This window comes from Rissa tridactyla, chromosome 2 (genome assembly GCF_028500815.1).
Source record: "Rissa tridactyla isolate bRisTri1 chromosome 2, bRisTri1.patW.cur.20221130, whole genome shotgun sequence".
In the NCBI taxonomy this organism is placed as follows: Eukaryota; Metazoa; Chordata; class Aves; order Charadriiformes; family Laridae; genus Rissa; species Rissa tridactyla.
In genome coordinates, this window is record NC_071467.1 from 18,161,527 (window position 1) to 18,189,308 (window position 27,782).

Consider the following 27,782-nt stretch of genomic DNA (forward strand, 5'->3'; position numbering starts at 1 on the left):
AATTTAAAACAAAATGAGATACTTACCTTAATCTTCTTTCTGTTTTTTCTTTTATTTTTCCCATAATTTGATGTGTTTTCTAGGTATTTCTTGTTACAATATATGTTGGCAATTGTAAGCTCCATTCACTGCACTGTGACCACAATCATCACTTTTGTATGACCAAGTTTCCAAAATAATGAGCATACTAAATAGTCTCAAAATGATTCTTTAAAAAAAGTTAGATTTCTGACATCACCAGAAATCATTCATCCTTTTATTGTTAATGTCCTTTTATGTTAAAATTATTTCTGAAAACAAAACCGGATTTGCTGTTTTTTTTTTCCTTCTTAAAAGCCTTAAACATTAAAAGATCATGCCTAATTCATTATTAACACATTTAACAAACGGTATTTAGGCTTAGAGGTGCTTCTCTTTTTTTTGACTACACAGAAAGAAAGGACTATGTAACGGAAATAATATTTGCTTAAGTGCTTTTTTTTTTCTTAGGCACAAATAGCATACTTGCCTTTTGATCACAGATTCATAAGTCGGTTGTAGTGACCACAGGAAAAGAAAAATACATCCTAACCATCTCTTATTGTAGCCAACCTGAATTGCAAATCTTGAAAAGTGGAATATATCATAAAAGAGAACATAAATCAAAATGTAAAAATAAAAAGTAACCAAAATATTAAAAAAAAATAAAATGCACTAAACAATAAGATTACTTTTGACTTTTGAGGTACTCATGTGTGATAAACTTCTTCCTAATGCTTGTGCTTTGCAATATCCTGTGGAAATAGTGTTTCCACTAAAATATACTCTGTAACAACTTCTGCTGTGAATTGCAACTTTGTTATACATGTGCATTATATGAAAGAATGTATTATAGTTGGTGACATTTTTAGTCAAACTAAAACAGAGCAGTGGACTCTTATGTGCAGCTATGTTGATAGGAATTCTAGCTATGTTCCCGGATGGTAGCCCATAATACCTTTTATTTCTCTTCACTATTTGGTGACTCATACTGAAGTTTCCAATTTTGTATAATTTTTCAAAAATTTTAATTATGGCATCACTATTTGAGCTGTTTGAAAACATACTGTTTCTTCTACTAATCTTAAACAACTGTAAAATAATTTCTATTTATCATAAATTAATTATTTACAATGAGGGACTAGTGCAAGTTTATCAAGAAATGAGACTTTGTCAGGCTCTGAACCTAACTACTTAGGCGTTGTTGAAACAAGTATGCAATGCAGGGAAGCTGAAACAAGAGTGGTAGAGCTAGCAGTAAAAAATGTGAATATGAATATCATTTGCCCCCCTAGCAATTTCAAACAAAGATGAAATAGTGATCTTCCCTAAAACTGTGTTATTTAAAATGTGATTATCTGAAAAAAGCTCAGTAAGCAGTCAGGGTTTTTTTTGTTTTTCTTGTCTGTTTTAAAGGAAGTTTGTTGATATTCTTTAAACAAATCTAAAAGCTATTTGCACATCAGTCAAAAAAAAAAAAAAAAAAAACAAAAAAACCCTAAAACAAAACAACCCACCAAAAAACAAAAACCAGAAAACATTTCTGTGTCTACGGAGAACTAAGTTATGACAAAAATATTATGTTTCAAATTCAGAAATGAACTGATGCTAACATGAAATTTACAGAGTATGAAAGTGGTGTAAGCGAGGCATGCAGGAAAGATTAGAGTAATAAAGGAAAGATTTGCTATAAATGCAAATGAACATGAATGGGGTTTAGGAATGGTTTATTTAATTTAAAACTGTCATTCAAATAACAACTTGTTCAACTTAATTCCATTTATGAAAGCAAATTAAATATAAGACTGGATGTAATCTCTTAGATACAGCAATCACACAGCATAAAGGTTTGGGTTTTTTTCCAACTAACTCCTGTAAATAATTATACTCTGCCTAACAATTTTTTGAATTCAGAATCACTTTCTTTAAGACTTTCTAATAGGGACGTTTGATAGAAGACAAGATGAGCAAGCTCATTTTATCAGCTTTGCTCAGCTATATATCTTTTTAAATGTGACAAAAAGCATGGAAACTCTTGCTATTTAGGATAAAATAATAATTAGAGAAAGCCATTGTCCCACCAGCTACATCAGAATTGTAGCCCCCATAAAGAATAAATATAAGTAGGCTTGAAGACATTTACTGTCTAGCATATATTCTATGAGAAAACTACAATAAGTTAGTTGATGTAATGACTTGTTGGAGAACTAGTTTATAGAATACATTTGTTTTCCCAAATGAAATGTGAAGCGAATTAGGCACTTAGAATATTACTAATTTACCAGGATAGCCTAGGGAAACTTTTTATTTCTTGAGCAGTAGTAGTTCTGTAGCGAGTAGTTTTGTAGGTTTGACATTAACAGTCTCATCAACGTTGAAGATAGGAGGAGTGAGTTTGTGTTCTCTTTGGGATATCTTACGTTGTTTCTTCAGGACAGCTTTAACTTTTATTGGAGGTCTGTGTTCTGGGGGTTGTTTGAACCTGGTTTATATCTTTTTTAAAATTACAAATTATATTCTTTTTTTCCTAGAACTGTTTGAACAAATAAATACAAATAACACAAATAAAGCAGTAAGAAATGTCGGTGTTTGTTGTGCTCTTTGTTAGATGGTTTTGTTTTGTTAGTTTTGATTTTCTTTAATCAAATGGAATAATAAAGCCTTTCAAATCTCTATGAAGACTTTTTTTAAATAATCTTCAACTCTTTTTCATTTCCTTGTTGAAATTGAATGTTCTTTATTTGCTTTTTGTTACATTTAAATTGTATGCAGAGCATTAATAGCTAAAAGCTTTGTGAAATGAGGTGTATGCTGTTGAAAATATGACCCTAGAAAAATTGAGTTAATACAAAACATTTGCTGTTTGTTTGTTTTTTTCCTTATAGTCAAACTTCCAAATGTGGAAACATGAAAAAAGTGGCAGCAAGACCTTTAAAGAGAATTTTTCAAACTATCTTTTAGGGATATCTGTTGCTATTATTAATAGACGTGATAAATTAATTTTATTTTAATATTTCTGTCCTTTTTATAGTTACGATACAAGATGAAAGAAGTTTGTAATAGCTGGGATAGACAGGGAAAAAAGTATTTTGTATTAAATTTACATTACGTATGTACCATATTTCCTGTATTTGTAAATGATGAATGCATTCCTGAGTTTCATATCTTAAGCACAGCATTTTCTTCAAAAGTTTCTAAGACATAACTGACTGTATCCAAGGGTGCTAGGAGAGCTGGTGAATCTCCTTGCAAGGCCACTTTCTATCATCTTTGACAGTTTGTTGAGATCAGAAGAGATACCCAAAGATTGGAAAAAAGTTGCATGATCTTCAACAAAAGCCAAAACCTTGACCTGTGCAACTGCAGGCTGACCTTTATTTCAGTTCCTGGGGAAATTACGGATCAAGTCTTCTTGAAAGCCGTTTCCTGGCACGTGAAGAAACTGATTGGGAACAGCTAGCATGAATCTATCAAGGGTAAAGCACACCTGACCAAGCTGATTGGTCTTTTATAATAAATCACTGGATCGCTGGACAAGGGGAGAGCAGTGAGCGTTGCCTACTTCAGCCTTATCAAGGCTTCTCTCTCTGTCCATTCACCCAGAGTTGGACATATGAATATAATCTCCTGACTTGGATGCAAGAATATTGTAGGAGATAACCAGATGGGTGAAAAAAAGAAAAGAAAATAAAAAATACCAAAAAACCAAACCAACCAAACCACAAAAACCACCCCTGTAAGAGACAGGTTGGATGATAGGACAGAGGATAGTGGTTAATGGATCATACTGTACCAGAGGCCAGAAGCAAGAAGAGTACCACAGGAGTCTACTCTTGGATATTCTATTTTGTCATTGACTGTGAAGAGGCTATGAAGTGCACTCTTATCAGGTTTACAGATGACATTAAATTGGAAGAAACAGTCAAATATGCTCAAGAACAGTGCTGCTATCCAGAGGGACCCATACAGGCCAGAGGAATGGGCCTAGAGGAGCTCTGTGAAGTACAACAAGGGCAAGTGCTAAGTCCTATACCTGGGAATTTATAACTCCTGCACACAGTAGAGGCTGGGGAGTGGTTCTCCAGAAAAGGCATTGGTGCCCTGGAGGACAGCAAACTGAGTGTAAACCAGCACCATGCCTTGGCAGCGGAGAAGGTTAAAAGAATCCTGAGATGGATTAACACGAGCACAGAATGATGAAAGTGATTATTCTTCTATACTTGGATCTTCTTAGACTCTATCTGCAATAGTCCATCCAGTTTTGAGGGACTGACTAATTGAAGTGAGTTCAGTGGAGGGCTGTCAAGGCAATCAAGGGCTCAAGCATTTGCCCTTTAAGAAGAGCCTGAGGGAGCTGGGCTTTTTCAGCCTGTAAAAATAGAGTCTAATATCAGCCTGCCAGTAGATTTGAGGAGGTTATTGAGAAGACAGGGGCATGGAGGATGAGGGAACAATTGGCATAAGTCAGAACAAGAGACGTTCAGAATAGATATAAGAAAAAATTTTTTCCCATGCAGGCAGCCAAGCAGTGGAATAGGTTGCCCAGACCAGTCTGCATCCTAGGAGGTTTTCAAGAGCCAACTGGATAAAGCCCTGAGCAACATGGTCTGACCTTATAGATGAACCTGCTTTGAGCAGGAGCCTGTCCTAGAGACCTCCAGAGGTCCTTTCCGGGGGACCCCAGGGAGTGGATCAGGAAAGCCAAGACACAGCTGGAACTGAACTTGACTAGGGACATGAAAAATAACAAGAAGTGTTTCTTTAGGTACATAGGACAACAAAAGAAAATGAAAGAAACTGCACCCTCCCTGATGAGCAAAACAGATCTGACTACAACCGACATGGAGAAAGATTAGGTACTCAACAACGCTTTTGCCTCGGTTGTCACTAGCCCAGCTCACAGAACCCAAAGGCAGAGACTGGTAGAATGAAGCACTATGAGCTTGTGAAATGCATATGGGTGAGAAATGCTTTTTAGAAGATCCCTCCATGCTCATATCTACTAGTGAAAGTTCAGGAAAATATGTAATCTGAGAGAATATCATAGCTGTAACAATTGCAGAAATGAGAGAGAATCATTCAGATACCTTGCAGTCGAGCCAACTGAGGTAAAATGCTATTTGAGTATAGAGAAGTTATTTTTGCTTGTGTCTCCATAATATGCGTACATATAAATATGTATATATGTGTGTATATAATAACATATAGCCTCCTTTTAACTTTGGGCAATTCTTTTTGTGTCGGTACTCCCTTTTCTTTGCATTGTCATTAGTTAATCAATTTAAACTGTATTGGAAAATGGACAGTGTTTACAGAGTGGGATGCTGGTCTCTGTTGCTAGTTTTAAGCACTCAAGTACTACAAGTGAATTTTTACTTAATACCATTATTGCCTACAATTTTACAAAATAAAGTAGGAATAATTTTCTTCATATTCTTTTAAATGTCAAGTGTTCTATTAATACAAAGAGCTCTGATTTTTCTAAGAACCTTCCTCAAAAATTCCTTCTTAAGAAACTGGAGTATAGAATCAGACTCACTGGTGCATTTCAGCAACTGTTGTTATGTAGATGATTTTCATTTGCCTATAATAATGTATAGTTATTTTCTAGATTTGAGCATATATGCATGGGGAGTTTATTTTATTTTTTCTAGAAATAAATTCAGTATTTATTTCAACAGAAATTGAAAAGGAAAGCTGTGGGGATCCTGGAACACCGTTGTATGGTATCAGAGAAGGGGATGGATTTTCTAATCGTGATGTTTTAAGGTTTGAGTGTCAGTTTGGATTTGAATTAATTGGAGAGAGATCTATCATTTGCCAAGAAAACAACCAGTGGTCTGCAAACATACCAATCTGTATTTGTATGTACCAAATATTTTTTTCTTATTATTTTTAATGCATAACGTTATGATAAGTTTTTCATTATATATAGTAATTTGTGTGATTACAGAGTTAGCACAACACAGTTAATTCTGCTGACAGGATGATTTTTCTTTTGTTCAGTGGTGGGTTTACCTAATGATTATGCCCAAGACAGGTTCTAGAACTGCTAAAATATTTTTTTTTCTTTTACTAGCAACTATTAAAGCAGTTGTCTTTATGTGATTATATAATATTTTATTATTAGCTTTTTTTGTAGGATTCTGTAGATTTTATATGTATGATACAGTTTTTATAGCTACTCTTATAAATCAATGTATTTCCTTAGATTAGAAGTTGCTGAATTGTAATCAAGGGTTTAAATTATTTACATTTATTTACATTTTTTGCCCATGTATTATATATGAATATCTTTTAGCACTTATGATTATAGACATTTATAACTCTCTTCCAGTTACATTATACAGCATAAGTAAAACCAATGTTGTGATAAGCACTTGTAGCGACACCTTTCTTAACATTTCCACTAAAATAGTACAGATCAAATATATTCAAAGTGCAATCAGTTGCTTTCATCCCTGCAGCTCAATTTAATATGGCTTAACTGAAATGGTATAACATAAAATATTATTCTGATAACAACAAAACTACTCTGTTTTCTCTTTGAGGCTAGTTAATTTCTTGTGCTGCTTCTGGGTGAACAACAAATGATAAGGGCACTATTGACTTTCTGCCTCTTTAATGTGCTCAGTGAGAGGTCTGCTCATCTAAACAGCTCCCTAAAGGAGAAAATAAGTGGTGCCAAGTGATTAAGGATTGTTGAACATGGGTAAATTGTAAGGACTGCTGTGGGCTTCCAATGCAACAAGGATGCTCTTTATTACCTGGGTACTCTGCTTGGGAGGTAGTTTTATTGAGGGGAAGGGAACACAAAGATTAAAAAAAAATAAATAGAATCTTCTTTCTGGTTTCACAGTTCATAACAAATACTGAATTATTCACTTCAGGTAATCAGCAAGTTTAAGGATCTCTTACAAAAACTTAGCAATAAAATAGATCATTATTGAAATGTTTTATTTGGTTAGCTAATTTTTTTCTCTTTTTTTTGGCAGTTCCTTGCCTTTCCAATTTCACTGCACCAATGGGAACAGTTCTTTCACCTGATTATCCAGAGGGATATGGGAATAATTTAAACTGTATCTGGACAATAATTTCAGACCCTGGGAGCCGAATCCATCTCTCTTTTAATGACTTTGACTTGGAATCTCAGTTTGACTTCCTTGCAGTCAAAGACGGTGACTCTCCAGATTCCCCCATAATAGGAACATTTACTGGTGCTGAAGTTCCTTCCCATCTTACCAGTAATGGTCATATTTTGCGTCTGGAATTTCAAGCTGACCATTCAATGTCAGGACGTGGATTTAACATCACTTATAACAGTGAGTAACAGTATTGTTTTATGTATGCATGTGTTTTGTTTTCAACATAGAGTTTAGGAGATGTGTATGTCAAAACACATATGGTATGGTTATGGTAATACACCTTCAAACAAATCCTGTATAGCTACAGATACCTAATTTAGGTGTTTAGATTTTCTTTCAAATACAGTGAAAATATGTATATTTATAGCATTAGAGATCATTGTGATGGGAGTGTTTAGAAGACTGACAAATCAGGCCAGGTTCAAATTGTGAAACGGAAGTTTACTAAATTTGTTAACAGCACACTTTGTGCTGCTGGTTAAATCCTACATAGTGTTAATCATTAAGCATCATTACATATACAAAACAGTTACTCTGGGACACTCATATGCTAGTTTAGTCGTGAATGTGCGTAATATCCGAGAGCCGATGGCTGCAGTCGGTGCTAGCTCCTAGTTACCAGGGTTAACAGGGGCAGCTGTAGGATAACTTTGATAAGAGAAGTCAAACCGCAGTAGGCTTTTCTTCTTTTTCTCTGTTTTACCTTCCCTATGGCTGATGATTTTAAGCTATTTTTCCCCACTTCCAAAAAAAAGACTCCTCCTGGTTCTACTTACCTTGTTCTTTCTAGTTTTGCCAGTCATCCTTGTGTATTCAGGAGGATGTCTGGCCTATTTACAAACCCTTGTGCTTATCTTGTCTTTTGTTTAGCAATTTTTTTCTACTTCGATGCCTTCTGTGTGCAACAACACCTGTCTGTCTTTACCCTTTTCGTTATCAAATTGCTCACATATTTATGTAAAATGCTTGTATGCTGTACCTGGCTACACCACAGCAATGTTAAAAATACTACTTACATACTGTTGTTAGTTACTCTGGTTTGGTATGGTTGTATATAGGTAAGGCTTCTTTCTGTATATATTTGGCTTCTGTCCTGAGCGCTCTGAATTGTACCTACTTTGTAGCTTTTGGAAGGGAAACCAGCATTTTCTGTCACCTTTTGTATTTAGTTTATCTATTACACAGAAAAAGAAAGTTTCCCATTAAAATAGAGTTCTGTGTATTTCACTTGCTTCCTGTCTGAAGAAGGTGAAAAGGATGAAACTAGCTAAAAACATAAATAGCTCCACATTTACTGGAGCTATAGTGTAGTGGCACTACACTACTAAATGGCACTACATTTACTGACAGCATAATAATTGAAGATGACATTAAATATCTTTTCCAGTACTGAATACCATTAGCACTCATTCATCTTACTTTTTGCTGGCAAAATTGTTATATTTCTTCTGAAGGACATGTGAAGAACTGCCTATGTTGTATTGCTGTTTAAATTATCAATAGCCGCCCGGTCTAGTGGAAGGTTTCCCTGCCAATGGCAGGGGGGTTGGAACTAGATGATCTTTAAGGTGCTTTCCAACCCGAACCATTCTGTGATTCTATGATTCTATGATTTGGCATTTATCCCACACCAAAGTCCAGGCACGATATACTCCCAGTTAGGGCAGACACGATGATGCAATACAGAAGACCACAGCATGAGTAAACTGCAAAATATTGCATGAGGCTTTCCTGGAAGCATATGCAAAATTAAAAATTAAATTTTGCCACCCAAGCAGTGAAGTAAGAAGGACTAGAGTTAACCAAGTTGTTCTGTTTGGGGAGTTGGAAGGAAATTGGAAGGAGAGGAAATGCCTGAATTACCAGGCTTGCTACTGTGTGTAGAGGAAGGTAGGGATAACAGCGTGGCTGTTGAGGGGATCATCATATCCTCCACCCAGAGCCGCCCCACCTCACACATTTGGATTTTTTTTATTATTTTTTTTTCTGGCAGTGAAGCAGCAGCATAATTTTTCATGCCAACAGGGGAACAAAATACACAAATTCCTGTCTTATTCCTGAACACCTAAGAGTGTGATAATTCCAAAGGTTTACCTGGAATATAAGTGAATCTTCAACCGCATGATTTGAAGGAGAGCTGTATATCCATATCTCCTCTTCCCAGAAGAATGTGCTACATGCTTGGCAGCATGAAAAAAACAGACCTTATTGTTGAAGATGTTTTACGCTGAATAAAGCAAAAAGGATCCATTAAACCAAAGAGGAAATGAGATTGAGTGAGCTTGGTAATTGAGAGACCCAGACTCCAAGGAATTTTTTTTTCCAAGGAATGTTAATAATTAATATTATTTTCATAGTATTGCAAGGACTAAATTCCCCTGTGGCCCTCTGCTTTTCTTACATCGTAATTCAGCTCTCCATCTGTTTTGGTGGTTTCTTTTCTCTCTCTTTTGTTTTGTTTGGATTTAGGTTGTCAATCTTTCAGAGAATTATTTCTTAAGACCTACCTTGAACATTGCTGGTTTAATAGGAAAGAGATAAGCTGACACCAGATTACTGTATAAAGATTCTTTTTCTGATATTGGCATATATTTCAGCTCCCAGCCCTCTATCGTAGCTTCATCCCCAGGTCATTTCTGACAAAGGTAGAATGTAAGCATAAGTGGTGTCTTCTTATTGGTTTCTATAGCTACCAGCCATTGTTGCAAACAAAACTTTGAGCTGTAGCTAGGTATCTTAGTACACTAACTAAATATTGGAAAGTCTGGGGTTATTCAGTACTGTTGAAATATAAAACCAGTTATAATGAAAATGAGATATTGAATCTATGTTTCTTAACAGAAGTTGTAACATTTGCTCTATGTTTTCTTCTTTTTCATGTCCTTTTGACATTTGTAAGAGTTCTCCTTCTTTCTTTAAGGTTTCACTGTGATGTGCTTAATGGTGTCAAGCCTAAATCTAGTGATGAGAAAAAATAAAATAATCATAGAATCATAGAATCTTCATGGTTGGAAAGGACTCTTAAGATCATCGAGTCCAACCAAACAACCTACAATCTCTGCCACTAGAGCATGCCCTGAAGTGCCACATCTAGACATTTCTTAAACACCTCTAGGGATGGTGACTCAACCACCTCCCTGGGCAGGCTGTTCCAGTGCCTGACCACTCTTTCAGTAAAGTCAATCTTCCTAATATCTAATCTAAACCTCCCCTGCCGCAGCTTCAGACCATTTCCTCTGGTCCTGCCATTATTCACCTGGGAGAAGAGGCCAACACCCACCTCTCTACAGCCTCCTTTCAGGTAGTTGTAGAGGGCAATGAGGTCTCCCCTCAGCCTCCTCTTCTCCAAGCTAAACATGCCCAGCTCCCTCAGCCTCTCCTCATGTGACCTGGTCTCCAGACCCCTCACCAGCCTGGTAGCTCTCCTCTGGACACGCTCCAGCACTTCCATGTCCCTCTTGTACAGAGGGGCCCAGAACTGAACACAGCACTCGAGGTGAGGCCTCACCAGTGCCGAGTACAGAGGCACGATCACTTCCCTGCTCCTGCTGGCCACGCTATTCCTGATAGAAGCCAGAATGCTGTTGGCCTTCTTGGCCACCTGGGCACACTGCTGGCTCACGTTAAGCTGACCGTCCACCAGCACCCCCAGGTCCTTTTCTGGTGGGCAGAAATACATTGGAGAGTCTAAGGCAGTCTTCTTGGTTAAAAATTAGGCCTGTGTATTTTCAAGTAATCTCATTTTGCAGAACTAGAACTAAATATAGATTACTTAAAGTAGGATTTACAGTAAAAATTAAAGATGCAGATGATTAGCATGGAATAATCCTTATATTCAGTTTTTATTTGGAAATATAATTCACCAAACACTGTCATGACTTCAGGTTTAATATTTCAGTTCCATATAAATACACTAATCAGAATAAATTATTGTCCTTTAAAAAATTTGCAGACTTCCTTGGGCATGTGGTAGTCTGATTATGATATCTCTCCATTATCAGTCACTTCAAGTATGCACTTTTAGTACCAAATGGTCCAATTTTAATTTTTATAAGGAAGTTAGAATGAAATATTGACTTTTACCAGTTGTATAATGAAACCCACTCACTCTGAAAATAATTGTTTCAAAGAAGTGTCTTCTATATTCGAGCCTTTTAACACATTTATATTTTTATTTCTTTTTATGGGTGTGTTCATACTAGAATGGAGGTGTGCATGTGTTTGTTAAACTCTGTAGTTAAATCTACTTAAAAAAGAAAAAATGACTCCAGAAAAATGTATTTAATCTTTATTCAATAAAGACAGCTGCAATCTGATAAAATATGGAAGTAATTTTTCCACAGTAAATAGTTTAAGGCCAAGAGAGAGGATGGCAAGGAATTAATAACATTTTTTCTCTGTCTTGGCATTCATAAACCCAAAGTTAATTAAAAATATCCATTTTCTGCTTACACTCCTGCTTATATGTTTCAAAGCTATCAGTCTATTTTTGCCCCCTTCAAGAGTAGAAGCAGAACATCACAGAAAAGGTACAACATGATAAATCTTTTCTAAAAAGAATGTAGGCTACTAATGTAAATAACTTCATTAACATTTTTTACATATAGGATGGAGAAGAATAAAACTGAGTTACTAGTCCATAAGCTGATTTTTAAATAGTGTTCCTCAGAAAATACTTTTTCCATATTTATTTTTATTATGGCAACATATGTGGTCTCAGATAATTATTCTTATTCCAGTAGAAGTAACCATAAATTCAGCTTCTATTGGAAGTAAACGAAAATTAGATTCCAAATGTCTTATCATTGAGTTACTTCAGTAAGTCTGACAAAGATTTCTAATGAGTAAAATTTTGGGAAAAGCCCACAGAAATCATAGAATCATAGAACCATAGGGTGGTTTAGGTTGGAAGGGACCTTAAAGATCACCTAGTTCCAATAACCAAAGGAACAGGAACGCAAAAAGCTTTGATTTTCAGCTTGATCAGATCCTTGTATTGGTTTACTTATATCTGGCTATGCACTACTGTTGATTCAAAAGGGGGAATGAGGCAGGAGAGTTCTATACTGGGTACAGCAGAACAGAGGAACATAGCAACCTGAAATTACATTGATTTAAGTTGCTGTAGAACCGCATACTTACACCTGGCTCATTGCTTCCAGTTTATAAACCAAACCTATGCGCCCTTAATAAAATTTCTGGTCTCTCTGAAGGTATTTATAAACTCAGTCATCCATCAGTCTTCCCCCTAATAAGTTTTGTGCATTGAACTCCTCAACTCAAGGGAAAGTCTGAGCCTTTTATCATATTTGTTACTCCTTTATGAATGCTTCACACTTTATCTACAGCTTTGTTCAAATATGGAGATCAGATCTAGGCACCTACCTAGCAGGTATTCCGGAAGCCAGAGTCATTCCAACCTCCCTTTGGGCTGAGGTGGATGAGTTTTTTGAGGTGGATAGCACCTTCCAGATTGTTTGATTTGTGCTAGTTGGTGGACTGCGTTGAGCTGTTGCTCGCTGATCGGGGTGTAGGAGGTGCTGGACAAATATTTTTGTATAAGTTTAGATTTGCTGTTTCTACAAGTTTTGCACGTTTTCTTCTTGCTGTTTTCATTGCAGCTGTTTAATTGTGCTTTATCTAGCAAAAGTTACAACCCTTTGAACTACATAGCAACAAGTTGAAGGTCAAACTGTGGACCTCTGACATCAGCCTAATTACTTGAGTGATTTCAGCTCAGTAGGCCAAGGCAGTGAAAATCCCAGATTCTGCTTTTATATCCAAAGACTGCTTTAGTCTATTTTATTGCTATGATAGGGTATGTCCATCATGGCACTCCCTCCTGCTAGGCTTTTCCAGTCTCAGTACTTCCCAAGACAGAATTCTTCAAACTGTTATGTACTAGACAGGAGTTTATATGTGATGGTACTGAATAGCCTACTAGTTGTTTGCATAACTTTTAGTAACCTTTCACAATTGTTTTTTGTGAACTATCTCTTTATTATTTGATATTCTCCTCAATTCTGGTTCTTCTTTCATATTTTCCACTGAAATGGTAACATTTACTCCAAAGCCATTGCTAGGCTTATCGGCTAAAACTCTTTGTAGGGCAATCTACCTAAACAATTTATTGCACCAGTGGACCACTCCTTTCTGTCCCTATTTCCAAGGACCTCTCAGAGCAGACCAAATGACTTATGGTTAGGTTCATTCCTGCCTTCCTGTCTATTGAGATCTCTGCAGTTCCTCCCCTTCACATTTTTGGATGCAAAATGCAGGTTTTTACATCCTTCTGAGTTAATACCAGAAATGAACGTACTTCAGCATCACCTTGTGCTATGATTATGCTGCCTGGCTTTTTTCCAGATACTACTTAAAATACCAGTACAATGATGATAATTGATGAGTATAAATGCCAGGAAAACTGGATTTCCTCTTCACATGTAATATTTCATAAAGAACTTTTCCATGGCTTCTTGATTTATTGATGATAATATTAATATTACGGATATACCCCTGTGTTCTTTTTCTTTTCAATTTAAGGCTTTGGCTATATATTATGTATATAATATTACACCTCCACCGTGAAAATTTTCAGAAGTATAGGCAGACTGAATTTTATTCATCAAGTGATGTAACTGCAGCCAGGCTAAGCTAGGAGTGACTGCTGTTGTTGGAAGGGTTGTCTTCCATTCTCCATCAAACCATCCTATACAGTACAATCGCTTCCATAGGAGCAGCAGTAGCCACAACTCTCAGTTCCTGAGCTGAAATCATAGAATAGAAGAGAATCATAGAATGTGTTGGGTTGGGAGGGACCTTTAAAGGTCATCCAGTCCAACCCCCCTGCAGTAAGCAGGGACATCTTCAACTAGGTCAGGTTGCTCACAGCCTCATCAAGCCTGGCCCTGAATGTCTCCAGGGATGGGGCCCCCACCACCTCTCTGGGCAACCTGTTCCAGTGTTTCATCACGCTCATTGTAAAGAACTTCATCCTAATATCTAATCTAAACCTACCCTGCTCTAGTTTAAAACCATTGCCCCTCGTTCTATCACTACATACCTTTGCAAACAGCCCCTCCCCAGCTTTCTTGTAGGCCCCCTTCAGGTATTGTGAGCAATGTAGAACAATGAACTGATTTTGCAGCCTTAATAAACCGGTGTCAATCTTTATCTACATTTACAGATAGCAATGTTGAAAATCTATCTCTGTGTTATCTGAAGTTAGTAAGAAAAATAGACAATCAATGCCCTCACTAAAAGTGATGACTCTGCATAAAGTATTGAAAAAATTTTTGTAACACCTATGAAATAGTATGGGATTGTGACATTTTTAAATGCCATCCTCAAATGGTAGGCAACCATTCAATGCAAGCACTATTTTCATTCCCAAAATATGTAGTATTTCCTAATTCAAAATGTCAATAAATGAATGTTTTCTCTTGTCTGTTATTATGATTCTAAATACTTCTGTAATGCAACATCTGAGAAATCTTTCTGCTGAGTTAATGAAATATTACTTCTTTAAAGATTTTTTAAAGATAGGGGAGCTTGGATATATTTTGTCTAGCAGACGCCTTAGTAAAACTGCAGAAAAAACCCTGAATATTATCTTTTTAGGACATAGTCCTTTCTGATGTCTCCATATGTAGGCATATTTATGAAGAAATAATTTACAGTCATCACATGTGAGGAAGGTGGATATTGTGCTTGTGATGTTTGTTCTCACTGAAAAATCAACATTTTTTAAAATCGAAGATTTATGTATGGTATTCTTAATAAATAAGACATTAAAACATATTAACTAATTAATGAATGTCTTTTAATGATATTACAGTAAATATGACTTTGATCGCTTCTGGTAGTAAAATGAGCTTGTTTGTCCTCCCAGTGTGAGGTGTATTCTGTAGTAAAAGACATGGACTATCTTTGTTATACTATCTAGAAATAAGTAGGGAAATTACAATTTTTTAATTTGCCCATAGATAAATCTCAAATTTTGGAAGGATTTGTACATGCTAGGAATTTCTTTGACCTTAAATATAACAATAGGGTTAAAGTTCCAGGTTTTCTTTCTTTCACCAACATCACCCTTTCTATAGCTGTGCACTGGCTCTCAGTACAGGAAACAAAATAAATTATGGCAATATTGGGTACACTGAGGTCAGTAAGGATGTAATGGTGAATTGAAAATACAAAACATGACTGAAGTTATTATACCATAGATGCTTGCCCTTCCTGTCTGATGGATGTTTCTGGCCCATTGTAACTTTGGATAGGATGGGCTGTTGGAAAGAACTCAGCCGTCACTGACATTTGCCACTGATCTGCCACTGCCTAGCTGTCCAAACTAAGCTTCTTGCTGGTATAGCTTTTTTTTAAGCCTTTTTCTGTACTACTGTACATTTTCTGCTGTTGGTCAAGCTTTTGTTTCTTTTTGTTTCCTAATATAAATAGTTTGTTCTTACTAGCAGAATAAAATCCTCAAAATGACATCTTACTTGCCAGAGTTATCACTCTATTCCCCCCCCTCCCCTTTTTTTTTGTTTTGAAAAGCATTTGGACATAATGAGTGCCCTGATCCTGGAGTGCCAATCAATGCTCGGCGTTTTGGTGACAACTTTCAGCTGGGGAGCTCAATTTCTGTTATATGCGAGGAAGGATTTATTAAAACACAAGGAACCGAAACAATTACTTGCATGCTAATGGATGGAAAAGTAATGTGGAGTGGACCTATTCCTAAGTGTGGAGGTATGTATAATATTTATTTCTGATTCAGGAGAACCTGATGTAATGTCTTTTAAGTTGTCACCAAATGAAGTTCAGATTTTTTGCAAATGAATAGCACTAAGCTCCTGTAAAACCTAGTCTTTAATAAAAGAGTCTATTGAGGCATGAGCTTTTACTATAAAAAAGTCTGCAGGAGTGAATTTTTCTCATAACTGTTATAAGGACAGAAGAAAAACATGAAATAAAATTGTCATAAACATCAGTGATGCAGGCACTGCTATATAACCTCTGTAATAATGAAGGCTCATCTAAGAAACTTATTAGGACTGGAATGGGAATAGTTTATACTGTTCATACTTTCAGATAGCTGTCATTTGGCACTGGTGGAACTACAATTTCCCAAAGACATTTTATGCTTGAAAGGAGGATTCCTGCCTTTTTTTTCCCCCTTTTCTTTTTAAATCATGTATTTTTTCAATTTGGGAAACTGTTTAAAGCAATGAGCTTCAGTGATAGAAATACACCGATAATATTCATCTCTGTGTTTTTGAATTCCAGTCCGATCAGTATCATGATTGATCTTGTTAATACCTAGGAGAAAGAAATAGCAGGGAAGAAGAAAATAAGAAAATTCTGCTGTTTTCACTGAACCTTATTTTAGTACAATGAAGGTTTCTGTTCTTCAATATTTAAATCTTGTGTTCAACTTTTCTCTCAATGTTCTTAAGCAGTCAAGAAGTCTGGGTTTGTTGGGGTTTTTTGGGGTTTTTTTTGTTTGATTGATTGTTTTGTTATGTTTTTGTTTGGCTTGGTTTGGTTTGATTTTTTTGTTTGTGTTTGTTTTTAAAATTATTTTCACCCAGCTTCGTATAGGTTTTCTTCAAAATACAGCTGTTGACTTCCTACTTCAGACAGATGAACAAGTTAAAATCATTTGAGTGCTCAGTGACGTTCGCTGCTACAATATTAGATTAGAATAAAGATGTTGATCTCTTTTTAGGTTTTCGGCTATGGTGTTATTTGGCTAGTTTGAGAGGTTTTATTTCTTCTGTCCACAGTGACACCTCGGCTGGGAAAGATTCTCTTAGCAATTGATCTTCCTATGCATAGAAATTAAATACCTCCATAGACTACAACCTCTAAAACACAGTGTTATGCATACTTCCTTGGACTTGTTTATGCTAATAGATATAAAAATACAACCTTTGCTTCACTAATTGTCTGTATGTTAAGATTTCTTAACCTAAAGGCAAAAAAAATGAATTCACTTGCTTGTAATGATTTTTTAAAAAAATATATGATTTAATCAATAATGATATAACCTGAAGTGATCACAATATTGTTGAGTTTGGGATACTGACGAAGCATGCTGAAGGTGAGTACAAAGACAAAGGTTTTAGATTTTAGAAAAACAAACTTCAGCTCACTCAGAGCTCATCTGGGAGGGATTCTGTGGGAAGCTTCCATGGAGGATAAATAAGATAGTGAGTGCTGGGAATTTTTCAAGAATGCTCTCCTGGAAGCACAGAAACAGTTCATCCCTTTTAAAGGTAAGAGAAGTAGGCAGAGAAAGAGACCTCCCTGGCTTACTTGTGAGTTTCTGAGTCTTCTCAAAACTGAAAGAGAAGCATACCAGAAATGGAAAAGCGGACGAATACTTGTTGAGAACTACAAGGGCATTGCCAGGGTGTGCAGAGATGCAGTTAGAAAAGCAAAAGCTCGTCTTGAATTGAAACTGGTCAGACATGTCAAAAACTACAAGAAAGGGTTCTTCAGGTACATAAACAACAAGGAGAAACAGAAGGAAAATGTTGGCCTGCTGTTAAACAGGAGAGGTAAATTAGTCACTGACAGTGCTGAAAAGGCAGAGGTTCACAATACTTTCTTCACCTCGTCTTTACCAGCACTGTTGGGCGCCAGGCCTTGCAAACAGCCGTCCAAGTTGATGCAAACACAAACCCGCCATCAGTGAAGGAAGAGTTACTATGCAAACTATTACAGGAGCTTGACCCCTACAAATTGATGTGGCCTGACGCTATCCACCCAAGGGATAGCCAGTTAAGAGAAATGGCTGATGTTGTTTTGGGGCCGCTCTCCATAATCTTTGAGAAGCCATGGAAATCAGGGGACGTCCCAGAAGACTGGAAAAAGGCTAATGACACCCCCATCTACAAGAAGAGGCACATCAGTCTTATTTCATTCCTTGGGAAAGTTATGGAATTAATCTTCCTGGGGGCTGTCACAAGTCAAATGAAGGACGTGACTGGGAAAAGCCAGCACAGATTCACCAAGGGCAAATCATGCTTGACAAACCTGTTCACCTTCTATGACAAAGTAACCTGCTTGGTTGATGTGGGGTGAGTGATGGACATTGTCTACCTGTATTTCTCAAAGACATGGCTCCCCACAGCCTCCTGCTCAAGAAACTGATGTGTTATGATCCAGTCAAGTGATCTGTGCAGTGGGTGAGGAACTGTCTGACAGGCCGCACCCAGAGGGTGGTGGTAAATAGCTCCTTTTCAAACTGGCAACCTGTCACAAGTGGGGTCCCCCAAGGATCGATATTGGGCCCAACACTGTTTAATATCTTCATAAGTGATCTGGATGATGGAATCAAGTGTACCCTGATGAAGTTTTCTGATGACACCAAACTGAGTGGGGAAGGGGACACTTTGGAAGGGAGAATCACCCTACAGGAAGACCTGGATAGGCTGGAAGAGTGGGCTAACAAGAACCTTATGAACTTCAACAAGGACAAAGGTGAAGTCTTGCACCTGGGAAAACATAATCCAGGAGTGCAGCACAGGCTGGGATCTACCTGGCTGGGGAGCAGCTCCATGGAAATGGACGTGGGGGTCCTGGTGGACAACAAGCTCAATATGAATGAACAGTGTGCTGCAGCGGCAAAGAAAGCCAATAGGGTGCTGGGTTGCATCAACAAAGGCATCACCAGCAAAGAAGTCATTATCCCACTCTACTCAGTGCTGGTCAGGCCACACCTGGAAATGAAAAGTTCAGTTTTGGTCCCCGCTATACAAAAAAGGTCTGGACAGGCTGGAGAGAGTCCAGAGAAGGGCCACCAAGATGATCAAAGGACTGGGAAGTCTACCATCTGAGAAAAGGCCGAGAGAATTGGGTTTGTTCAGCCTTAAGAAAAGAAGGCTTAGGGGAGACCTTATCACCATGTTCCAGTATTTAAAGGATGCCTACAAAGAAGACGGAGCCTCCCTGTTTACAAGGATTCACATGGAAAAAATGAGGGATAATGGGTAGAAGTTAATCCTGGGGAGATTCCGACTGGACTCCAGAGGAAAATATTTCACAATGAGAACACTCAGCCATCAAAATAATCTCCTGAGGCAAGTGGTGGATTCCCCATCATTAGACACTTTTAAGATTCAACTGGACAAGGTGCTGGGCCATCTTCTCTAGACTGTGCTTTTGCCAAGAAAGGTTGGACCAGATGATCCTTGAGGTCCCTTCTAACCTGGTATTCTATAACTCTATGATTCTGTGATGACATAATGCACATGCTTTATTATAAGGTTCATGGAGCTGAATAATGTTGCTAATAAAATATAAGGTTGCATTTTCAATGTTACTTAAAAACTTAAATTAATGGAGATATTTTAAAATGTCTGTCCATGCACAGGATAATCTGATCCATAGGTGGTCTGAGACTCTAAATGGAACATATATTGGAATCCTAGATGTTGGGACACTAGTATTTTTGAATTAGATGTATTTATCAACTGTAGAATTAGATAGAATTTTAAAATTTAAGATAAATTTTGAAGACAAATGAACATATTTTTAAGCTAATAATACAATTTGGTCTGTTGGGACTTTCAGAATTTTTATTGACTGTTTACACATTTGCCTGTAACACAAAGTTATTTCATATAAGGTGAAGTTTGCTTGCCCTACACAGGCCTCATAATTTCATTGTCATATACATCAAGTCAAAGGCAGGAACTCCACATACTGACTAGAAGACACTGAATGTGACTGCTGTGCAGTTTTCCTTCCACTGCAGAAACATCAGCTATTGGAATATATAGGAGAGAATCACTTAATAATAGATGTTGTGCAGATGGATAGGATCACCATACTCATTTTTCAGGACAGTCATGATCAGCCTTTGCTGCGGCTTTCTCCCAGCCCTTCCCATGGCCCAGGATCCCATTTCAGCTGAGCCTGGGGCTGTTCTTCCCTCCCCCAGCAATGCCACAAGAGTACTGGTCTCCAGCCCTATTTTCTGCTGATTCCAGCTTGCTCATTGGACTTCCTATGTTGACCTCAGACCTAACCCATCAAATTACATCCATCTGATGGTCACTTGACTGTCATCAGACCCTTTTCCTGTCACCAATCTAGTCCTGTTCACCTTGCTCAAGTAGACTTGGATGATGTTCTGTCTGTGAAGGTACTAAGTCTGCATGTGTGTGTGTGTGTGATCGTCCTTGGCTCCTGGCTTCTCTTCTCTAGTGGAGCAGCCCTGCTTTTGCTGTTCCCTGATGTTTTTGAATTTGGGATTCCTGTCCTTGTGACTTTCATCCTTCCTCTGTGAGGGCTACAAGGAGGATTTTCCATAATCTCTTGTAATATTAAACTGTTGTACCTGTGCTGCAGCTCTCGGTCTTCCTGCATAACTCCTGTAATGCTTAATATCCTGCTGTCCTGTAGCATGGGTCATAAGCTCTTTAAAAAAGGGTAAAAAACTATGAATCTACAAGATGTTCAGCGATTGCTTTGTCATCCTCTAAGCTTTCTTCATATTCACATATGGAAATTTCCTGCTGCAACCCCTGCACCTTATTATACAAAGAAATAAATAGAAATGACTTTGTGAGAGTTCTTGGATCAGGCTAAGATTGGCTTTCTGTATTTGGCGTAGACATGTGTTTGACAAAGAGATTCTGGTTGATGACAACTTCTAGTTATGTTGTATTTCTAGTGTTTTGTTTTTAACACACTGACAATGGGTATGTATCTGCCAGGTAACCATCAAATAGAACTGAAAGAAAGAACAGGGGCTGAAAATCAATGTAAAAAAGGTCAGGGAAACAATCCTTTGGCAAGATGACCGGAGAGTTTTATTTTCTAAAAAACAAGGCTTTTTAAGATAGGTCCAGTCACCCAGCTATTCTGAAGGGAAGGACTCCTGGGTCTAGGAAATCAGCATGTGATGGTGAAAGTCAAATAAAAAACTCTATTGAATCTTGCACTGCAGGCATCAGGAAGGACCATAATCAGAGGAAGGGTAAGAAAGATTTTCTTTCACAAAAAAAAAACAACGAACCAGCCAACCAAACAAAAAAAAGGCCAAAAACCCCCAAATCGAAACACTCTATTAATGTTAGATCCCAAATACAAAGAGAAATTACTCTGAATTTAGGCAAAGGGCATTATTTTTAATGTAATATTCATAGGAGTATTTTTTAAGAGGGTTACTTTTTTGTATTCCAAAGATAATATTTAACAATTTCATGTAAATTTTGTGAGAAAATGGAGCTTTATATGAGTTTAACAATACTGTATTCCAACTATGGTAGTATACTATGGTCAGAATGAGGCCATCTGGTATTCATATTCTTGTTAATATATTTTGTAGTTTATAGGCTCCATATGTATTTTGAATATGTATAAGTAGTTGTATACAATAATTTGTAGAGATGACAAATGCTGGAGGGTTAACCTTCTGGTGGTGAGGTGAATGTGAGTGTAAATACCTTATTGTTTGACTGGTACTGTTTGCTGAAGGTAGTGTCAAAAAGGGACTTTAAGATAAAAGATGAGAAACACTGTTTTAAAACCATCAATGAGGAAAAAAAAAATTAAGTCTGCATATTTAGAAATGTTTGCAACATACTGTATTCTGAACTTTATATATCTTTTAGAAACCCTTTTTTTCCTACACAGTAGGAGAAAGATGGACTATTATGTCCTAAAAAATACAAAATACCTCTGTACAACAGTTCATCATTTTAATATAGGAGCTTGGTAATGTCCTGAGAAAAATGAAGGTTGGACAAATGATCATAATAATTCATGATCTTCAATTTGAAGTTGTGTCAAAGTGAGCAAAATTAATCTATTTTTGTAATAGAGAGGTGCAGAATAACGTAGGTAGTGGTAGGTACTGTGCTGCTTTGTCAAAATGAGCGACCAAAATGCTTTGCAGACTGTATTAGGTGAAAAAAAATACAGAAATTTAAGAAATAGACATGTCTTTGGGGGAAAATGCTGTATATTTCACACTATTTAGTAGAGACACTTGCCTGTCAAAAGTACAGTAAGACCTTCCGAATTTTGTGATCTACAGTTTAGCTCATTTATTTTCATTGTGTAACCTCGTATGCACAATATCCACTGGAACAGTGGCGTTATGAAACTTTATGGTGCAGCTTTCTCTTCCTGTGAAGTAAGATGCTTCTGCCATCTGTCTAAATGGATACTTACATGATACTAGCCATCAAAAAATTTGGGTGTTTTCTGATAATTAAATACATATGTAATTATATTGGTGGTGGGGCAGAGTTTGCCACTCAGCAAGTTTGCTACAACAGCAAAAGGTGAGGAATGGCTGATACGCCAGAGGCTTGTGCTGCCATCCAGAGGGACCTCAACAGGCTAGAGAAATAGGCTAATAGGAATCTCATGAAGTATAACAAGGGGAAGTGCAAAGTCGTGTACCTGGGGAGGAACAAGGCCGTGCACCGATATATGCTGGAGGCCACCCAGCTGTAAAGCAGCTTTGCAGATAAGGCCCCAGGGGTCCTGGTGGACACCAAGTTAAATATGTGTCCTTGCAGCAAAGAATGCTAATGGTGTCCTGGGATGCATAAAGTAAAGTATTGCCAGCAGGTTGAGGGAGGTGATCTTTCCCACCTACCCTGAGTACTGGTGAGGCCACACCTGGAGTTTCTGTCCAGTCTTGGGCTCCTCAGTACACAAGAGACACGGACATACAAGACAGCGTCCAATGAAGGGACAAAAAATGGTTAAAGGATTGGAGCATCTCTCTTATAAGGAAAGGCTGAGAGAGCTGGGGCTGTTTAGCCTGTAGAAGAGAAGGCTCAAGGGGAGATCTTATCAATGTATACCTGAAGGTATACAAAATATACCTGAAGGGAGGGTGCAAAGAGGACAAAGCCAGAGCCAGAGTCTTTTCAGTGGTGTCCAGTGACAGGACCAAAGGCAATGGGAACAAACTGAAACAGCAGGTTCCATCTGAACATGAGGAAATGCTTTTTTACTGTGAGGGTAATCAAGCACTGGCATAGGTTGCCCAGGGAGGTTGTGGAGTCTCCTTCCTTGGAGGTATTCAAAAGCTGTGTGATCATGGTCCAGATCATGTGCTCATTTAGATAAATACATAAATGAAACAATACTGGAGCAGAATTAACTTCCTATCCTTTTTTTTCTTTTGCCCTTTTTTTTTTTCTTCCAGTAAAAAAAGTCCCTGAGCAATTAATTATGAAATCAGTTTAAGGCTATCCCTTGTCTTCACTGGAAACTGGATCAAGTCTGTATTAAATCTACATGCAGTAGTAATTTACACAACTCCATCTTTGCAGCAGTAATGTTATGTCATCATAGAATGGTTTGGTCTGGAAAGGACCTTTAAAGATCATGTAGTCCAACCACCCTGTCATGGGCAGGGACATCTTTCACTAAATCAGGTTACTCAGAGCCCTGTCCAACATGGCATTGAACACTTCCAGTGATGGGGTATCCACAACTTCTCTAGGCAACCTGTTCCAATGTCTCACCACCCTCGTAAAAAATATCTTTCTTATATCTAACGTAAATCTATGCTCTTTCTGTTTAAAACTGTTATCCCTTGTCCTGTCACTACAGGCCTTGATGAAAAGTCTCCTCTGCCTTTCCTGTAAGCCCCCTTTAAATATTGAAAGGCCGTAATAAGGCATCCCTGGAGCTTGCTTTTCTCCAGGCTGAACATCCTCAACTCTCTCAGCCTTCCTTTGTAGGAGAGGTGTTCCATCCCTCTGATCACTTTGTGTCCCTCCTAACCTGCTCCAACAGGTCCATGTCCTTCTTGTGCTGGGGACCCCATAGGTGGATGCAGTACTCCAGGTGGGCTCTCACAAGAGCAGAGCAGAGGGGAAAAATCACCTCCCTTGAACTGCTGGCCACACTTCTTTTTTTGCAGCCCAGGATAAGATTGTTTTTCTGGGCTGCAAGCACACATTGCCAGCTCATGCCCAATTTTTTATCTGCCAATATCCCCAAGTCCTACTCTGCAGGACTGCTTTCAATCCATTCATCTCTCATCATCTTCAGAAGGTCTCCTGACAGATCTCATTTGCTTTGAAAGTGAATATTGAAGTGTTTTGGTAATGGGCAAAAAGTTTTTTTTGCTTGTGTTCAAAAATAAATGATAAGTAAGCGTTGCATTCAGGTAGTTACAAAATCCATACCTACAGTATATAAATCACTTTCAGTGCTTTATTAAAATGTTTTATTCAACAATAAAAGAAAATAAGTAAAAATAAAAAAAATATTTGTATACATATAGATGCCTATGATGTAAATATATATGTGTATGTGTTTAATGAGCCTGGCAAAGAAACAAAGCAAGTTCATCCTTCACTTTACAAGATGAAATTCAAGGGAAAATTTCCAGCTTGATTATGTTGGTCGTGTATGAACTTTGAGGCTTGGTGAAATCCAGGACAATTTTGTGAATTTGTTTAGAAAAGTGTCATAAAAGTAAAATTAAGAGATAGATTAAAAAAAACAAAACAAAATAAAACAAAACAAACAACAAACAAAAAACCATACAAACCAACCCTGTAAGATTTTCCTTTAGAAAATGTGTTTAGTCCCTGAGGGTTCAGATCCTGAGAAGCACACCAAATCTAATGTGGGCTGGATCAAATTCTTAATTAGCAATTAAGCAAAGAAGCTCATGATAACAATAACTCTGACATGCATTGATAGTTCTATAAGCTCATGTATTTACACCAATATTCATCAGAACCAACAAAGTATTTAAGCATACTTTGAACTGGAGAAATTGTACTTTTCTAGCGTCTGTGAGTTACCATGTGGCCTACTTGATTACTGAAGTTCTTTTTCTTATATATATACATGTATATATCTATATATACACACACTCTGAAGTTCATGTTCTTTAATTGTTTGTACAGATAAATATATCCCACTCTTGGCACATATCCATATCACCTGCAAGAGAGAAGATGAAGGTGACAAAGATCCTTATTTTAATCTTGGTATCTCTTCATTCAACCCCAAGGCACACAATCCTAACACTTTCTATTGCAGATGGCAGTTCTAAACTGCCAACTGCAACTTAGAACTCAGCTCCTTGATACCTTTTACATCTCAGTAGTGTTAAAAAGTTCTGCTTTCCAGAATACAGCACCCTTACTCCTGAAGCGGAATCCGTATAGCCAGAACATTTTGTGGAAATATAGCTATAAAAGAGCAAATAATTTTTTGAGTCCCCTGAAAATCGTCTCCTCCTCAATGAGGAGATATAAGACTAATGCTTGATAACATTCTTAAGCTGAACCTGGAGGATCTGCTTATCCAGTTAGTTCAAATCCTATTTACATAACACAGGGAAAATGGTTAGTTTTATTAGGAATTTGTCCACAATAAGGGATATCCAGTATTTGATACTGTGTTGTTGAGAGCTCTTTGACAAATATATCTTTCTTCTCATCCAGGTTGCATCAGTGCATATCTGTACTACACAAAAGATGGTAATGGAAAAGAGAGTGGTTCAGTTTTGCTGTCTGCTTTGTATGATTTCACACTGTCCACAAAACGTGCTATATACTTCTTCATGGCTGATATTTTGGGGAAGCAATGAATTTTGCTTCTGCCTGCTTGTGTAAGGCACTGAAATGTATGTTGTTTGTTTTCTTCTTAGCCTCACATAGAGGACATAAAAATAGGTCTGACTGAAAAGATTTTGTGACAGAAAAATTAGCTTTAATGTAAAGTTTAAACTGAATAGCTAATACATTCTGTGGATTTCATTTTCCATAAACCAGTCAGCAATTCCTGAAAATAAAGAAATTGTAGATTGCTCATCATTTGAGACTTGTGGTCACCAGTTTAAGAACACGCTCTGTGTAATGCTTTTGTCTTTTCAATGCTGCTTTGTTGACCATCATGGAAAACATATTTATTGCAGAAAATAAGTAACATATAGTTTATATTTCACAGGTTCTAAATTATAATCTGGTATGATAAATAAGGCTTTGCATGTTTATGCAGTTATGGTAGTCTAGTGAAAATCAACTCTTACATTTTTCTTAACTTTCTTTTTCCTTATGAGAGGGCTTAAAGTCTTATTAGCTCCTTATCACCTTGTATTTTCATCAAAGAAGGCTTGATTAAGTCTCTCCATAAGTTCTCAAGTAATGCTCACTGATGCAAGTCAGAGCAACTTTGAAAAAGCTTTTTTAATAACATTACTCCTAAATCTCTCTTCTATACTTAAGATTCTAGGTAATCCATTTTAGTTAAATTAATAAAAAAAATAATAATAATTTAAAAAAACAACTTACTAAATGCCTCTACTTGCTACACTTTTTACTGAAGTAGCTGGATTGACAATAAAGGATAACAATTTGCAAGCACTTCAGTGAGTGAAATAGTTCAATTTAGAGTCAAGTATTTTAAAAATTATTAATTTTCTCAGGAATAAGTAATTGAAATTAGTTATTTGATATGTAACATTGTAACTCAAGGAAAATATATCTTATACTTCTAGAGAAAAATACACTCAGAGATCAGTTGCTTTTCTATCTTGTCTCCTGTAGACAAAGGAGACTTTTTTGTATATTTGTCTCTATAGGTATGTTTACTATATTCATTTATATGCATAATACATATATAGAAAGATACATAGATATGTTTTTTTGAGGATGTGTACGCTTGGGCTGAACAATTTACCACACTGAATATGCATTAAATTCGTAAGATGTCCTAGATATTTTAAATTGCTAGAAAAACATTATGATTTGTTGCCTATTTTAAAAATATTAATACTTTTAGTGATGGAATTACTGCATTTCTTAGACATCTAGAATTCAAGATAATCAATCTCCTACTGAAAACAAATAAACAAAAACATGCCAAGCACTCCCCCAGTGTTTTCCTCACCCATCCATACCACTGAGGAGAAGATCATCTCGCAGAAGTCTGATGGTGCATGCACTTGACTTTACGTACACGTGTAGATCCATCAGATGTGATGGGTTTGCATTCATGCATGAAATTAAATCCTGAACAGAGCTTTGTGAGTCTTAAACCTGAAAGATCGGTCCTTTATCAATATTGGTCTTATGGTTCTTACTCTTCCCACCTGTGAGATTATACCATCTTTGGGATAGACTAGCACTCCCCATAACCAAAACCAACATCAGTCAAACATGGTTATTACTTCTGAGAATCTCTCTTCTGTGCTATGACTAACTGTTTTGACACTGATCAGCTAATGGAAACTTCCCTTATTCTGTACCAGATTCTATTTTACTATTTAAGACGAATTGTTATAAGGCTCTTTATCTTTGTAATACCTACAGCTGTGGAAGTTATTCCTGTAATTAATGTGTCATTGAGCCATTGAAAAACTTTAAATATGATTACCAAAACCTTTGCTTTCAATTATGTTTTAATACAGTTTTCCTAGCTTATATTTACTCTCTATCTCTGAGAGAAAAGCTACATGTTATTTCTAGTAATTCTGCTTGCAGATGTATATATTGCAGTATTTAATATGTTTGCCAGATGCCAAAATTATCAACTAATCTTGTGAGAATGGTATGTCTTTTTCATGAATAAGGAATTTGAACTATCAACAGGACAAGCAAAACATACGTAATA

The 27,782-nt window shown here is 37.0% G+C and overlaps 1 protein-coding gene across 3 annotated transcripts in view; it reads left to right on the forward strand.

The window, feature by feature from the left end:
• The window catches only part of CSMD3 (CUB and Sushi multiple domains 3), a 688,054-nt gene that overhangs the window by 374,640 nt on the left and 285,632 nt on the right, over positions 1-27,782 (forward strand). For all 3 annotated transcript variants that reach the window (XM_054193012.1, XM_054193014.1, XM_054193015.1), the window contains 3 exons: positions 5,700-5,882; positions 7,014-7,340; positions 15,720-15,914. In XM_054193012.1, coding sequence (XP_054048987.1) covers positions 5,700-5,882; positions 7,014-7,340; positions 15,720-15,914 — 705 coding nt within the window. The remainder of the gene's footprint in view (positions 1-5,699; positions 5,883-7,013; positions 7,341-15,719; positions 15,915-27,782) is intronic.